At 43.7% G+C, this 15787-nt stretch overlaps 1 protein-coding gene across 1 annotated transcript; it reads left to right on the top strand.

Annotated features, from left to right (window-relative positions):
* Nucleotides 1–1397: 1397 nt before the first annotated feature.
* Nucleotides 1398–14781, top strand: man2b1 (mannosidase, alpha, class 2B, member 1; the record flags this gene model as incomplete). The annotated part of the gene is made up of 23 exons (XM_084557086.1): nt 1398–1517; nt 1759–1861; nt 4476–4649; nt 4734–4927; nt 6147–6279; nt 6391–6536; nt 6985–7184; nt 7290–7410; nt 8160–8238; nt 8717–8826; nt 9086–9193; nt 9922–10038; nt 10216–10398; nt 10475–10572; nt 10662–10782; nt 11018–11136; nt 11270–11371; nt 11515–11602; nt 11825–11905; nt 12244–12468; nt 12698–12847; nt 12941–13043; nt 14277–14781. The coding sequence occupies 23 exons, from the start codon at nt 1398–1400 to the stop codon at nt 14378–14380; spliced, it is 2979 nt and encodes a 992-aa protein (XP_084413212.1). The 3' UTR covers nt 14381–14781.
* Between the last annotated feature and the right edge of the window lie 1006 nt (nt 14782–15787).

Here is a 15787-nt window from a genome sequence, read left to right as displayed (position 1 = left end):
ATCTAGGTTCTAGGTCCCTCCATTGTCTCTCTGTACACGTGGCTCATAGTTTATTGTTTCCTCGTCAGTTACGGTCCAGTCTGGTCCAGTCTGGCCCCCAAGGGATGAATTTGCAATGTGTGAAAATGAAACTGGAGACATTAGCTGCAATTTTTCAATAAAAGTGACTGCTATCACTAATTTGGACATAACACAACACTGTGACCCAGAACTAAACAGCAGACAACAGCAATCCCTGGGGACAGCAAGCGCTGGCCCCTCCCTCCTTAACACCCAGTCTGCAAAACCCTCAACCACAAGTACTCCAGTGGAGCTGCAAGGTGGAAAAGGGGTCAGACGGTGCTGTACCACGACATCTTATATGTTTAAGTGTGTGAATGTGGTCTGGGTCTTCCCGTGGAGGAGAGGTTACCGCGCAGAGAAACTACTAAAGAAGTGATTTTGTGAAATGATCACTTGTCACCACAAGAAATCACAAAACTCCCAATTACATTTATTTTATTATATATATTTTATTTATCAGGTCATTAACAGTGACTAATTAAGTCCTCTTACGAAACGTTCGCAGGATTTATGAGTTCAAAAACAAAAACAATCTCTTTGCAACTTTTTGTTTGGTTCCCCAAATGAGCTTATCTTTCAGTTTGTTCAGACTCGTGACGACTTTTTGTTGTGGAAGTTAAGACACAGCGTAGGTATAGCTTTACACAGACTTTTTAACGCTTTTATCGCTCCTGTACTTAGATTCCCGACCCACAGTGTCAGAATCTGAGTCAGAAAACTTCTGGGGGCATTGTGTTTCTTCAATTTTACAGGAATAATAGTAAAGTTCAATAAAATAAAGTTCAATTAAAAATTAAAGAATAATACATCATTAGGAATGAACTAATGTTATCAAAGTCAAAGTCAAAGTTAGCTTTATTGTCAATTCTGACATGTGCAACACATAACAGGATTGAAATTACTTTCCTCAAAGGCCTATGGTGTAGCAACTTAAACACAAAATGTACAAATATAAGGAAGATATATATATCTATATATCTATATATACATACATATACACACTCATATACATATACACATATACTACACGCATACATACCTAAAAAAATAGAATAAAATTAAAAAAAATTGTTATGTCCACAATATAAAGCATGATTGCCACCAAAAGAAAAATAAACACAATTCGAGAATGTAAAAAGTGTAAAAACACGTTTTTGTTTGAGTTTAATATTCGTTTGCTCCCTCTGCCTGAGAGTCTGAACTGAGGGAAACAGACAGCTCTCCGTTCCCAGAGCTCCTGCCTCCATGTGGTCTCCGCCCAGCGGAAATACAGTCACGTGACCGGCGCTCACATAAACAGATGTCACATGACGAGTGGGCACTAGTTTTCCAACATGGCGGCCGGGTCGCTACAGTTGGCTGCTGCTGCTGCCTCCCTCCTGTTTATCCTCGGCGGCGTTTTAAGTTTTCCCCTCGGCAAGGAAACGAAAGACACCGTCACCTGCGGATATGAGGTTAGTACTTATATAGTTTCTTTTTTAGCCGTTTCGGGAGAGGTTTGTTTTTATCTTCCAAACAGGAAGCTAAAGCTAACAGAGCTACTTTGTGAGCTGTCAGTTTGCATGAGGAAGTTATTGAACTGAAAGTATAAACTAAAAAAAAAAAAATACCTTTTTAATCTTATTTCTGCTGAATTTGTGTCTTGTTTGACAATAGTGTAGTGAGTGTTGATAGAATGTGTTTCTGTGTGTGTAGTCGTGCCATGCCACCAAACCCAACATGCTCAATGTCCACCTGGTCCCTCACACACATGACGACGTTGGCTGGCTCAAGACTGTGGACCAGTACTACTATGGAGGTCAGTTACACATACACACACAAAGTCTAAATTTACTGTACCAAGGTCTGCACCTTTAGTAATTATCTACACACAGCTGTGGCCAAACGTTTAGAGAATGACACAAATACTCATTTGCACAAAGTCTGCTGCCTCTTTTTTTTTCATGATGGCAATTTGCATACTCCAGGAATGTTATAAAGAGCGATCGAATGAACTGCAATTAATTTCAAAGGCCATCTTTGCCACCATGACATGACTCGACATTGCTGTTATCTACGAGCATCTTTAAAGGCAAAGATGCTCGTAGATAACAGCAATGTCGAGTCATGTCCTGCTATATAGAGTGGTTAAAGCGGACACGAGGAGACTGTCCCACAGCTCGTGCCAGATCCTTTCTCCTTCTTTGCCTAGCGTTCCTTCGTGGAGCGCAGGCCGTTGATCACAGTCCGCCAGAGTCCTCTATCCTGGGCCGCCTTCTCCAGTTGTTTCCATGTCGTACCACGCTGCTCGATGTCGGCCTCAAGGTCCCGGCGCCAGGTGTTCTTTGGTCTGCCTCGCTTTCTTTTGCCTCGGGGGTTCCATCTGAGGGCTTGTCGAGTGATGCTGGTGTTGTTATTTGTTATGGCGTCTGGCCAGCGGATGCCCATGATTCTCCTCAGGCAGCTGTTGATGAATGTTTGCCAGATCCTTTGGCCAAACAAAATCTCCCAACAGTGAGGTGTACAAGAAAACAAGGAGCCAGACCATCCGCAAGGAGATTACACACGGGGCGTCTGAGATGGCTAGGACATGTGCCCCAGAGATCGCCCTTAAGGTGGACACCACCAGGATAGAGAGAACCTGGGAGATCCAGGTGCAGAACTGTGACGCAAGAGCTGGATCAGATCATGGAGCTGTCATGGGGAGAGGCCCGGCACGCTGCCAAGGACTGAATGCAGTGGAGAGAGCTCGTTGAAGCCAAATCGGGGCCAAAGAGGAGTAAGCAAGCAAGTCTGTGCCGTGAATACGAACTTAACATTTCCACTGCGTTTCAGCCCTGCCACAAAAGCACCAGCTGTCAGTGCTGACGGGGACGAGGCTGGAGATCACTCTCTCACTGATTGAGTTAGAATGATAGACTGGAAGGAAACGCGTGCCGTCGTTTTTTGCTTTGCACGAAAAGGGCTTCGCAGGCGAGGATGTTGCTGCAAGTAAGATTGCATCTAAGTCAAGCATTTATCGGCTTGACTTAGCTTCAAAATGGCGTCAAAAGACTGAAGTCTTCTTCACAACAATTGAACATCTCTCCTTTAAGTTCTTGATGAACTAAGTGCTGAGGACTGGGGTCGAGTCATCTTCTCTGAATCCCCTTTCCGATTGTTTGGGGCATCTGGAGAAGAAAAGTCGAGCGCTACCATCAGTCCTGTGTCACGCCAACAGTAAACCATCCCGAGACCATTAATGTGTGGGGTTGCTTGTCAGCCAAGGGAGTGGGCTCACTCACCGTGAATAAAGAATGGTACCAAAACATCCTCAGAAAGCAACTTCTCCCAATCGTCCAGTAACAGTTTGGTGACGAATAATGCCTTTTTCCAGCATAAAGCTGAAGTGATGACTAAGTGGCTCGGGGAACAAAACACTGAAATCTTGGGTCCATGTTCAGGAAACTCCCCAGACCTTAAAACCACTGAGAACTTGTGGTCAATCCTCAAGAAGCGAGTGGAAAAACAAAAACAATCTCTTTGCAACTTTTCATTTGGTTCCCCAAATGAGCTTATCTTTCAGTTTGTTCAGACTCGTGACGACTTTTTGTTGTGGAACTTAAGACACAGCGTAGGTATAGCTTTACACAGACTTTTTAACTAGTATGTTTACTCTCCCATTTGTCAGCCTCCTCTTTAATTTCTCTTTCTATATTAGACGTGTGAAAGCAGCAGCAGTCCTTTTCACTGAATCGGATAGCGAGGACTTTATCATTTCCTCTTTTACTTATCTGGTGTCGGTTCCGCTTAGCCCCTCCTTTTCTAAGCTTTTAAGAGAACAGTTTTGCCTGTAACTTAAATGTCAGAATGTGAAAGGTCACACAGGCATAATGATTCGTAATTTTAGGTGATTTTTGCAGCTGTTCCAGTTTATTCCACTCTGTTTTAGGAGATAATGCTTAATGACTTGCACGTTAACAGTTTATCTGATTAAATTAACTTAAAATTATCTCCTTGGCCTTTACGTGTCTACACCATTTCCTCTCAGGGGGTCCTCACTAGCAAATACTGTAAAACTTTTATAGCTTTAGTGCAACGGACAAGTTGCTAACTTGCAGATTTTAGCGTCACATGTCTTTTATAGCGAGCCGTGTGGCTTTGTTGTTGTATTTGGCAGGTGACAGTCATCTGATCTTTCTCTACGTGTGATTATGTAAACATTGTGTTAATGTGCAGAATTTATTTTTTTAGCCATGGCATCATTTGCAGAAGTTCTGAATAAGTGCAAATATATTTGGAAAAATGTGACACAAGTCTAGTTTTCCACTAAATCCTTACAGCCAGTTGAAGTTATGATTCGTACATTTTAAAAATAGCATCTTTCGTCCTCGGTTGATCCGTATTTGTGCGCTTGTGTGTGTGTGTGTGTGTGTGTGCGTGTGTGTGTGTAGATCGTAACAACATCCAGCACGCTGGGGTTCAATACATCCTGGACTCGGTGGTGGATCAGCTGTTGAAGAATCCGGACAGGAGGTTCATCTACGTGGAGACGGCCTTCTTCTACCGCTGGTGGAAGCGGCAGAGCGCAGACATGCAGCAGACGGTCAAGCAGCTGGTTAACGAAGGTAAATGAACCAAGACCCCCTAACGGCGTATATTTACTTAGGGGTGGTTTTAACCTTTTTCTGACTCGACGCTTGTTCCTCCAGGTCGTTTGGAGTTTGTGAATGGTGGCTGGTGTATGAGCGACGAGGCCACCACCCACTACGGCGCCGTCATCGACCAGATGACCATAGGCTTGAGGTTCCTCAATGAGACGTTCGGAGCCTGTGGCCGCCCCCGCGTCGCCTGGCATATCGACCCGTTTGGCCACGCTCGCGAGCACGCCTCCATGTTTGCACAGGTAGTTTATCTTTCAGGAAGTCCTCCATTCAGGCTAAAAATACTGAGGGGGAATACACATCTCTTTGCAATTCTGAAAGTTATTTTGCAGAGTTAAATGGGGGTAATTATAGTCAGAAGCTGCAGATGAGCCCTCCAGTTATTTCCCTTTTAGCAGATATCGCCACTATTCATGTTCTTCTTTTAAATACATTGTTGTGTTTGAGTTGTTGACTATTTTTAAGAGCACATAAAGCACAAGAAATAGTAAAGTTAATATCTAATAGCGGCCAAAACCAAGATAATAAACATCCAGTAACTAGTCTAGAGTCCTTTTAAATAGAACAGCTTTTATTTTTTGTCAGAACATTTTCAATAGAGCTTTAAGTGATGCACCTGATTGCTTTCTTCTTGTTCTTATAACAACTTTTTTGTTAAGTGGCCTGAGGCTTCATATTTTGGGGCCTTTTTTTTGGCACAGACATTCACTTGGACTCAAACGATTTAGAAATTGGTGTTCGGAGGTCACAATGATCTCACAAAACCAACAAACCTTTTGTTGGTTTTGCCATGACACAACATGTCATAGCAGCATAACAGCATTTCTAATAAAAGGGTCTAATATAACACAAAGACGAAGGGATGGCATTTTATATTCAAAAAGTCAACTTCACTGTTGTCAAGTCTTCACTACATGCAAGACGTAAACTTGACTGGTTGGTCTTTTATTTATGTGCATTTACTTTTTAATGTTTGATACAGCCTATACAAAAATTAATGATCATTTTTAAAATCTTATAACATGAAACTAAATTTAAAGACTAGCTGTTTCCTCATTTATAATGTTTGTGCTAAGCTAAGCTACCGAGCTGCTAGCAGCAGCACTCTACAGACATACGGCTCACTGCAACAAAGCAAAGAAGTGATTTTCACCAAAATATCCCCCCAAAAAACAAGCTGAAATGAGGGCAACTGGACGTGTAGGGCAACTAGAAGACTTTTTATCACTTGAATGAGTTTCACTTATTATCAAAGTAGCCTTTTCAGAACTGAAGAAGCTTCTTAGATTAGAAACGACTCCTGTCCAGTTGCCTTTGTTTCAGCTTGTTTTTTACTTGGATGACTGAGAACCTTCATAAATTGCTGCATTATTATAACACTATGTATGAAGCAAACTCATGATGTTTACTGTCCTGGACCATGGGCATCGCTCTAACCACTCCCTGTGTGCTTTGTTCCAGATGGGATACGACGGCTTCTTCTTCGGTCGCCTGGACTACCAGGACCGAAGGAGCAGGATGATGGCGAAGGAGCAGGAGCTTCTGTGGAGAGCCTCTGACAGCCTCACGCCACCGATGGCTGACCTCTTCACTGGTAACAACATTACTTTTGTTTTCTGTCGCATGGGAAAATACTTAAGCAACTGAAATTAGTTATTGTTATTTATTTTATTTTTTTTTAAATATATGCTGCTTTTCCCACCAGGGATCCTTCCCAACGGGTACAACCCTCCTGAGGGCTTCTGCTGGGACCAGAGCTGCGACGACCCGCCAATCAGAGACGACCCCGATCTCGAAGACTACAATGTCGACGATGTGGTGGAGCGCTTCCTCGCCACCGCCACCAGTCAGGTTTGACACAGACGCATAGTTACTCACTCATCTGTCTGCAGACACAGCGTAGCTTATAGGCAGTGGTTCCCAAAGTGGGGGGATGGGGCATGGAGCTATTTCAGGGGGGCGCAGGAAGGCAGTTAAATGAGGACTAAACGAACAGCAGAGTTTTCTTCATCTCAAAACACAATTTCCAAAGCAGCGAAAAGCAATATTTGTGAAGTCAATGGTGCAAAACGACGGCCTCATTGACTCTCAGTCATTCAGGCTCATTTTACTGCACTTGGGAGCACATTCATCTCATGAACCCTCATCTGTTGAAGATATCCATTGACTTTTATAATATACCTCACCACCATTTAGAAGCCAAATAAACCAGCTCTCCTCTGAATGTGGAGGAAAAATCCAAGACTCCCAACACGCCAATCTCTTTGTAGCCGTTAATTCCGCCTCCTCTTCTTCTCAGTCTCGGGTGTACAAGACCAATCACATCATCATGACCATGGGCTCAGACTTCCAGTATGAGAACGCCAACCTGTGGTACAAAAACCTGGACAAGCTGATCCACTATGTCAACGCCCTTCAGGCGAATGGCAGCAAAGTCAACGTTCTCTATTCCACCCCATCCTGTTACCTCCAGGAGCTGCACCGAGCAAACCTCACCTGGTAGTGTGAACTGGAAAACGAGCTGGGAAATTTGTGTGTGAAAGGTTGTCGCATGTGCTTTGACGTTAACCACATCCTTTTTTTTTTTTTTTTCCTTCTGATCAGGGCTTTAAAGACGGATGATTTCTTCCCCTATGCAGACAGCGCTCATGATTTCTGGACCGGCTACTTTACCAGCCGGCCGGCACTGAAACGTTACGAGAGGATCAGCAACAGCAACCTGCAGGTGTTCTGAAGTAGAAATACAAACCTTTATACATTTAAAGACTTTAGTAGCATTTACACCATTTCTAAAAAGATGGAAATTGGCATAATCAGCTATCAATGGAGCTACCTCCGACCAACTTTTGATTTCACACCTGTTGTGGGCGATGGAAGTCAGGGTGACTTCCAGGCTAAATTTTAAGTTGCCATTTTATTTTGTAGTTACAATTAGGATGTTGGAGTTGACTCTGATGCAAGCGGGAAACTTGATAAGACATGACCGCCTGTAACATGTAGCTAAAGTTTTGCATTATAACACGCTAACTGTAAATGCTAACATGCTAAAAGTGATTTAATTGAAGTTTTCATATGTTACATTAACATGCTGCAGCACTGGTAACGTCTGTTCAGCGACGTCAGGTGAGCAATAGACTTTTGTAGGAGGTAGTAATGGCTTTCTGTCACTAAATCAGAGCTACACTGAGAAGTAGGGCCCTCACGATCACAAACTTTTAATTAAATATTAATTGTTGTATAACAGTTGAATAGTCTTAGTTAGATTTGTGCAGCATTTCTTTAATTAAATTAAACCAGCAGATTTTTTTTCAACCATGATTAACAGCTGCACTATAATAGAAATGACATTAAATATATTAAATATGACATTTGAGTTTTATGTGGGCGACCCTCCAGAGGACAAGTAATCAGGTGATCGTACTTCACTCTTCTGTGGTAAAAAAGTTCCTTTATGTCTGTGTTTTCTTTTGAAAGACGTGTAACCAGCTGGAGGTGCTTGGTGGTCCAGTTTCCAGGGATGGACCGTTTGGGAAGGGTGACAGCGAGACCATGAGTATGATTTGCTTTATTTTTTTATCGCGTCTTTGTGTAAAACATCCATTAATACACAGGATTAGATGTTACAGTGCCTTGTGCCAAAATCCCAGGCAAAACACATTTAGAGGCCCTGTCGAGCTGAGAGACCCTAACAAACCTACAGTCATGAGATATGACGCTTAAGCTACAATCTAAATAAACTAAGTAAATGCTGCTGGCTTGTTGGCCCACAGAGCAGCAGAGGATAATTCAAACATTGTGAAACATAAGTTAACCTAACGCTGCTGGCTTGTATGGCCCGCTCAGCAGCTAACCATAGCTAACATCACTATCTGTGTCTGGGTAATGGTGGGAAGCTATTCTCTCTCTTCTTAGTCGTCACATTTATAAGATAATATAATATAATCCTTTAAAGATTATACTATATTTTAATTTAAGTACCCCAATTCTTGATGTTGTACTCATGGCTACATTACTTGTGTTTTCATCGGCAGAGAAAGCCATGGCAGTGGCTCAGCACCACGATGCCGTGTCGGGAACGGAGAAGCAACACGTAGCAAATGACTACGCCAAGAGGCTAGCCAACGGCTGGACACACTGTCAGGTATTATCACGTAATCTCGCGTATTTATATGCCAATTCTTTGTGTTTGTGTTTTCTACATAGTAACATGTTTTATGGTATTTCCTGAAACAATGTAACAATTGTTATAATTCTTATATTTAATAGAAAGTGTTTTTAAGTAATTAGAAGCAGGTTGAAACAATTGTTATTTTTAATGTGTCTGTGTTATCATAGTTTAGATATGATCGTGTTGGACAAAGACGCTCCTGATGTTTTGCTGATTGTCTTTTCTCCGTCAGGTTCTGGTCAGCAACAGTCTGGCTGCTCTCAGTGGCTCGTCCGCTAAGCGAATGTACTGCGACAACCTCAACATCAGCGTGTGTCCCCTCACAGAGTCCAGCGTAAAGGTGACACGAAAGCTCACACTAAATACAGTTTAACATGAACTTAAGTTTGAACCATTGAATCAATATGAAGATGGATAAAGTCACTGTTACACCCTGGAGTAAAGAAGGCTAAAGAATTTTTGTTTGAGGCCATTTTATATGAAACAAGTTAAAGAGGTGGCCTCAACATTAGGGCATGTACACACTGTACCGATCAGGCATAGCATTATGACCACTGACAGGAGTAGTGAATAACATTGACCATCTTGTGACAATTCAGTGTTCTGCTGGGAAACTTTTGGACCTGGCATTCATTCATGTGGATGTTACTTAGACATGTAGCACCCACCTAGACCAGACCAGGCACCCCCACCCCATAGCAATGACACTCCTTGATGGCAGCAGCCATCCCCAGCAGGATGCAGCCTGGCACAGGCACACACACAAAAACTCTTTAAGTACAACTAAAAAAAAAAATACAAGCAGAACAGCACAAGGTGTTGACCTGGCCTCCAAATTCATTAGATCCCAAACTGATCAAGTATCTGTGGGATGATCCACAGAGGCCCCTCTCCTCAAAGCCCCCCCCCAATAACAACATCCTGTTGCCAGACACCACAGGACATATTATCTTTATTATTTTTAACACGTCTGACATTAGCACTAGGTATGGGATCCTGCAGGCACCATGGTTCTCGCATGAATGATGCTCAGCGTTCTTGTCCTTCTTTAACGCGCCTCTCTTTCAGTTCTCGGTCAGCGTGTACAACCCACTCGCTCGGCCCGTCACGTGGCCCGTCAGGCTGCCAGTCGGTGGGAAAGCGTACACCGTCACAGACGCTAAAGGCACACCCGTGGACTCTCAGGTCAGTGCGTGAAATAATCCAACAACAATGCTTAATTATTTATTTGATATTTATTAGATTCTTATAAAATAATCCAGATCCCATTGACTTATCTGTTTGGCCATAGTCTTCCAGTTGTACCGTGTTTCCATTGTTTTGGTTAAAAAAGACGTAACCAGGTAACGGTCTGTGTTGAAGGTGCTTTCAGTGTCCAGAGCCACGCAGGAGGTGAGGAAGAACCGGGGCTCCGCCGTCAACGAGCTGGTGTTCCAGGTCCAGGCTCCTCCTTTGGGCTACAGCACCTACTTTGTGTCCCTGCTTAAGAATGGGCCTCCTCCGGCCTCTGCACAGTACGGCGGGCCCACAGTGATCCAGAACAAGGTCTGAACACAACAATTATCATTTTATTTAATGTGCTATCCTATAAATTGACTATTTGTGTGTCCACGTCCTCCAGTATCTACGAGTGACCTTTGACCCCGACACCGGCCTCCTAAACAGCCTCAGCAACCTTGAAACCAAACAGAGCATCAGCCTAAAACAGAACTTCTACTGGTTAGTGTTTCCAGCCTCACAACACTGAATTACACGCAATGGTGTTAAACCAATACAGTTGTAAATTTTGCTTTTATTGCATATTCCAGGTACAACGCCAGTGATGGTAACAACGCACAGAGTATCCAGCCTTCTGGAGCCTACATCTTCAGGCCCAACTCTTCAACACCTTTTATCATCAGCAAGACCGCCAAGACGGAAACCATTCAGGTGGATTTATGTTCACGATGAGCACGGTTACACCAACACCTTCGTGTCTACTTGCTTTGGCTTCACTTTTGAGGAGCTAGTCCAACGTCCATCTTTATACAGTCTATGCACTTACTGTGCATAAGAGCTTCAAACATGAGACATTTTAGATGCTGTGTAGACATCGCACTGAGTTAATGATTTAAAAACACTTTTATTATAATATAACTTTATATAATCATCCCTTCCTCCCCAGAACTCAGTGGTGCAGGAGGTGAGGCAGTGGTTTTCTCCCTGGGTGTCTCAGGTGGTTCGCCTCTATGCCGACAGCAGAGCTCTGGAGCTGGAGTGGACAGTCGGACCTGTGCCCATACAGTGAGTGTAATTATATATAGTTTGTGGAAGTTTAAGGAGTTTTTAATCATTCTTTTACTCATGACTTAAAGAGGAACATAAATTCAAAAGTAAGGCATCACTTCATGTCACTTTGACTCTATTCGTCCATCAGAGACAGTCTGGGGAAGGAGGTGATCACCCGTCTGGACACCAACATCAAAACCTCTGGGTATTTCTACACTGATTCTAACGGCAGAGAACTGCTGCAGAGGAAGTAAGATGAACAACTGGAGAAAAAAAAATATGTATAGTGGATGTTGGCACATTTTAAGAATATTAAAATGCTGATAGACAGTTTTGCATTTTCATAAACTCACTGTTCTTTACATATACATTTTTTTTTTTATCCGATAACAGGAAAGACTTCCGGCCCACGTGGCACCTGGCACAGTCGGAGCCCATTGCAGGAAACTACTTCCCCATCAACTCGCGCGCTTTCATCAAGGTGTGTTTATTGGTAAAATTAGCTTTTAGAGAAATTAGGAACGACCTGCTGAAGGCTTTTTACTGTAAATTACATGGATTATATAAGTGGAAATTGTTTAGGTTTTCTAAAGATCCAAAGACGTATCTTAACATATCTTGTCGGTGTAGGAAAGCACAGGTGTGGCAGTGAACTTGATTAGTTTCTTATGATTTTACTGAGTGTGTTTGTTTGTCTCTTCAGGATGATGTGAACCAACTCACTGTGGTGACGGATCGCTCTCAAGGAGGAGGCAGCATCCAGAATGGTTCCCTGGAAATCATGGTGAGACGTTTCACCTGTCGTCCGTCTCTCATCAGCTTGTAAACGGTTTCAAATCACACGTACAGCCACAACATTAAAACCAGGAGAAGTAAATAACATCTTGTGACAATTCAGCGTTCTTCTGGGGAACATTTGGACCTGGTATTCATTCACCTGGCCTCCAAATTCACTAGTTCCCAAACTGATCAAGTATCTGTGGGATGATCCACAGAGGCCCCTCCCCTCAACCTACAGGACCCAAAGGCCCCCACTAACAACGGATTAAACAAGACTCTTGTTACTGTGACTTTATTTCTCTCACACACACATGAACTGAGTTTTGATTTCATTTCTTTCAGCTCCATCGCCGGCTGCTGTACGACGACGTCCGTGGTGTCGGCGAGCCCCTCAACGAGACCTCCGACATCTTCCCAGAGGGGTTGGTGGTCCGCGGCCGCCTCCTGCTGTCCCTCGACCCGCCGTCCAACGCTGCTGACGCGTACCGCCCGCTGGCCCAGGAGGTCGTGCTGCAGCCTCTGCTGACATTTACAGATGGAGATCTGAGCCCAAAGACTCAGCTGGAGGTGAGTGAGGAGTATGGTAAATGGACGCTGCACTTGCAGTTCAGGTAGTGTTGGGTGTCTTCTTGGAGGTTATGTGAACTGCAAGCTAGTCAGTAAAGAATTGAGATTAATAACTTGATTTATTAATCTCAAATATCTCAAAATTTTCCAATGTATTTTTTCCTGCTGAATGATGTGAATGGCCTGTCTTTACAACAGTAAGTTAGTGGTGATGTTTGTGTGTCCGTAGTTCTCGGGGCTCCAGGCTGCGCTGCCCCCTGCTGTCCACCTCCTGACACTCAGTCAGTGGGACAAAGACTCGGTGCTGCTGAGGCTGGAGCATCAGTTCCAGAGCTGGGAGAGCAAAGTGAACTCGCAACCCGTCACGGTCAACCTACAGGTCAGATACTTAAAAACACCTCGACATATCAACGTATAGCTTCTCTGTGTCGCCCTGATTTTTTTTATTTATTTATTTTTTCTGTCTGAGCAGAAGCTGTTTTCCACTCTGGATGTTTTGGGCGTCTCCGAGCTGAACCTGTCAGCCAATCAGTGGAAAGATGAGATGAAACGCTTTGACTGGACACCTCAGAAAGGTAAGCAACACCCACACCTGCCATCAACTTCAACAGAATAGACTGAAAAAAGCTGGAGGAATGAGCGATGTGCAGACCATCCAAGATTCAAACATACACTGATCAGGCGTAACATTATGACCACCTTCCTAATATTGTGTAGGTCTCCCTTGTGCCTCCAAAACAGTTGTGACTCATCAGAGAATGGACATGGGCCTTCTGAGGGTGTCCTGTGGTGTCTTGCAACACAATGTAGTTAGGGAGGGGCCTCTGTGGACATATACCTGCTAGTATTTAGATTTAAAATCTACAAATTGGGGCTTTGTTGTAAAATTTTGAACATTACCCAGCTCTACAGTAGAGTAAATAACGGTAAAAAAGACCAGCCAGTTCTCAATGACAGTTAGCTGGTAGTGTTTTTAACACCACATAACACAAGTGTGGTCCAAAACGAGTAACTAAACCGTTGTGATATTACACTCACCAGCTAATACATTAATGTTTATTCCAATAGTGTTATATAGTGGAGTGGATTATTAGATCTAGATCAGCTTGTGATCACAGTTGCAGTTTAGTTTTAAAGGTGGCACCACGAAAGCGTGTGTAAAATGATAAAAGGTTCATTCTCTGGGGACCATGAATGTGCTATATAGATATTTCTTCCATTATATTTAACATTTCTGTATAAATGGTATACATTTAATTCTCTGTATGGCCCTTTAACAAACGTCAGGGAGGACGACTAGAAAGCTCTGGGATTCACCCGGGTGATGAAGCATCAAGTCCCTGACCTTTAACCTCCCAATGATCGAGGGATGGTGCTAAAAATGCAGTCATTTAGAAATCCGTTCCCAATGACCTCCGTGACCAAGCAGGCAGCCAGATGTTGGGGACTTGGTCTCATTTGGCAGCTCAGCAGCTCCGGCTTCCTGCCAGACACCGATGAGCCACTTGGCTGGAGGCTGTACGGTCGTGTTCAGCTTAAATACCAGAATATGAAACGTGACAATAGAAGCCTGCCGAAGCCTTAGCGCTGCTAATCACTGCTCTGTTACAGCCAACTGAACTGGAAAGACCGTTTTCCTGCAGCCAGTGTCATGTAATGTTGGTAGCTTCATTGTGCGTGTGAAGTGTTTTAGTGACTTAACAAGGTAAGAAGTACGTTAATCTGATCCGAAGCCAGTTTTAGACATTTTGAAGAACTAATCTGCTAATGTACGACCCTTTTTAACATGCTGTGCTCGCCTTTTCCAGAATCAAAGCCGCTCCCGAAGACGTCCCAAGACCCCTCCGTATGGGAGGTGGCCTTGAAGCCGATGGAGATCCGAACTTTCCTGCTCAGAGTCGGCCGTAGATAGCCAGTCGCACGCTGCAGCTACGATTACTATTCCACTTGAAAGAGGATCACGAGGGTTCTGTTAATGAAAACCGAGAGGCTGCGTTCATGCTGCCTCTCATGAACCCAGAGTTAATCGACCAGACAAACCTGAACAGAGGCTTCATGAAACACGTCGGGTTTGTGTGACGGTGCACATCTACACATGATTACTCTGACAATAATCTGCCGAAGCTGCCTTTTGTAACGACATTACAATTCAAATCAAAGCACATGTTTCCAGTAAAAGAAAATACTCTAGTGCCAACTTGTACTGTCTGATGTGCAATAAATGCGTATTCAATGTGTATATATAATATGTGACTGATTTTTTTTTTTTTTACCGATCGTCATGCAGCTGAAAATAAAAATCTATCTTTCTGACTTTGTTACTCGTTCGTCATTCATTTTCTGCAACCACTTGTCCTCTGGGGGGCTGGAGCCTATCCCAGCTGTCATTGGGGCGAGAGGCGAGAGAGGTCCACCCTGGACAGGTCTCCAGTCTATCACAAGGCTAACACAGAGAGACAGACAACCACTCACACCTACAGCCAATTTACAATCCCCAATGAACCAAACGAGCAAACTGCTTGCTGTGAGGCATCAGTACTAACCACCACACCACTGAGCCGCCGGCAATAAACTCGATTTGACTAATACTGTTCTCTCCCTATGCTATAAGAAAGGTCAGAGCACTTGAAGCTCAGATTGTTCACTGTCGGCAGAACTGTGCTGCAGCAACAGACTCGACAAGCTGATCGGGAAAGCTGCCTCTGTCCTGGGAGTGGATTTGTGGTCCTTGGTGGAGGTGTCAGACTACCAAGGACCACGTAGCAGTGATGGACACTTCTCACCTATGACATGAACTATGAATTAGTACGCTTACGGCATAGTTTGACGTCTCCTACCAACAGAAGTCAGTGATGATTCATCAAAACAGGCTTAACAGAGGACGCTCTCCCTTCAGAAGAGGAATCGGCTCGAGAGTGACACGTAAAAGGCCGTCTTCCAACAGTGCATCCTGGCCTACAAGCACGAACCAGCTACGATCGCTCATCAAAACGGTAGTCGAGAAAGGAGACACCAAAGCCCCGTTGGAAAACTCAACACCTGAAGCCTTGAAACGCTTGGAAAACTCAGAAGTGGATCTTGTCCAGAATCTTCCTAATAGTGCTTCTTCCTCACTTTCCATAGTTGCCGCCTGTAAAAGGGAGGACTGGTCAAGAATGTACAACAAAAAGCCATAGTGTCAGTTTGTTATGTAAGACAGGAGTTGGAAAAATGGGAAAGCCATTAGAGCATGCTAATCACAATAAGCCTGAGGTTGCACAAGCTCTGTCCTTGCCAAAAGGCTCCACAGTAAGACAAATGCACCCGGAACATTGTTCTT

Source organism: Chelon labrosus (assembly GCF_963514085.1).
Source record: "Chelon labrosus genome assembly, chromosome: 2".
Classification (NCBI taxonomy): Eukaryota; Metazoa; Chordata; class Actinopteri; order Mugiliformes; family Mugilidae; genus Chelon; species Chelon labrosus.
The sequence above is the reverse complement of the archived record's forward strand: the minus strand, read 5'-3'. Positions and strand labels throughout refer to the sequence as shown.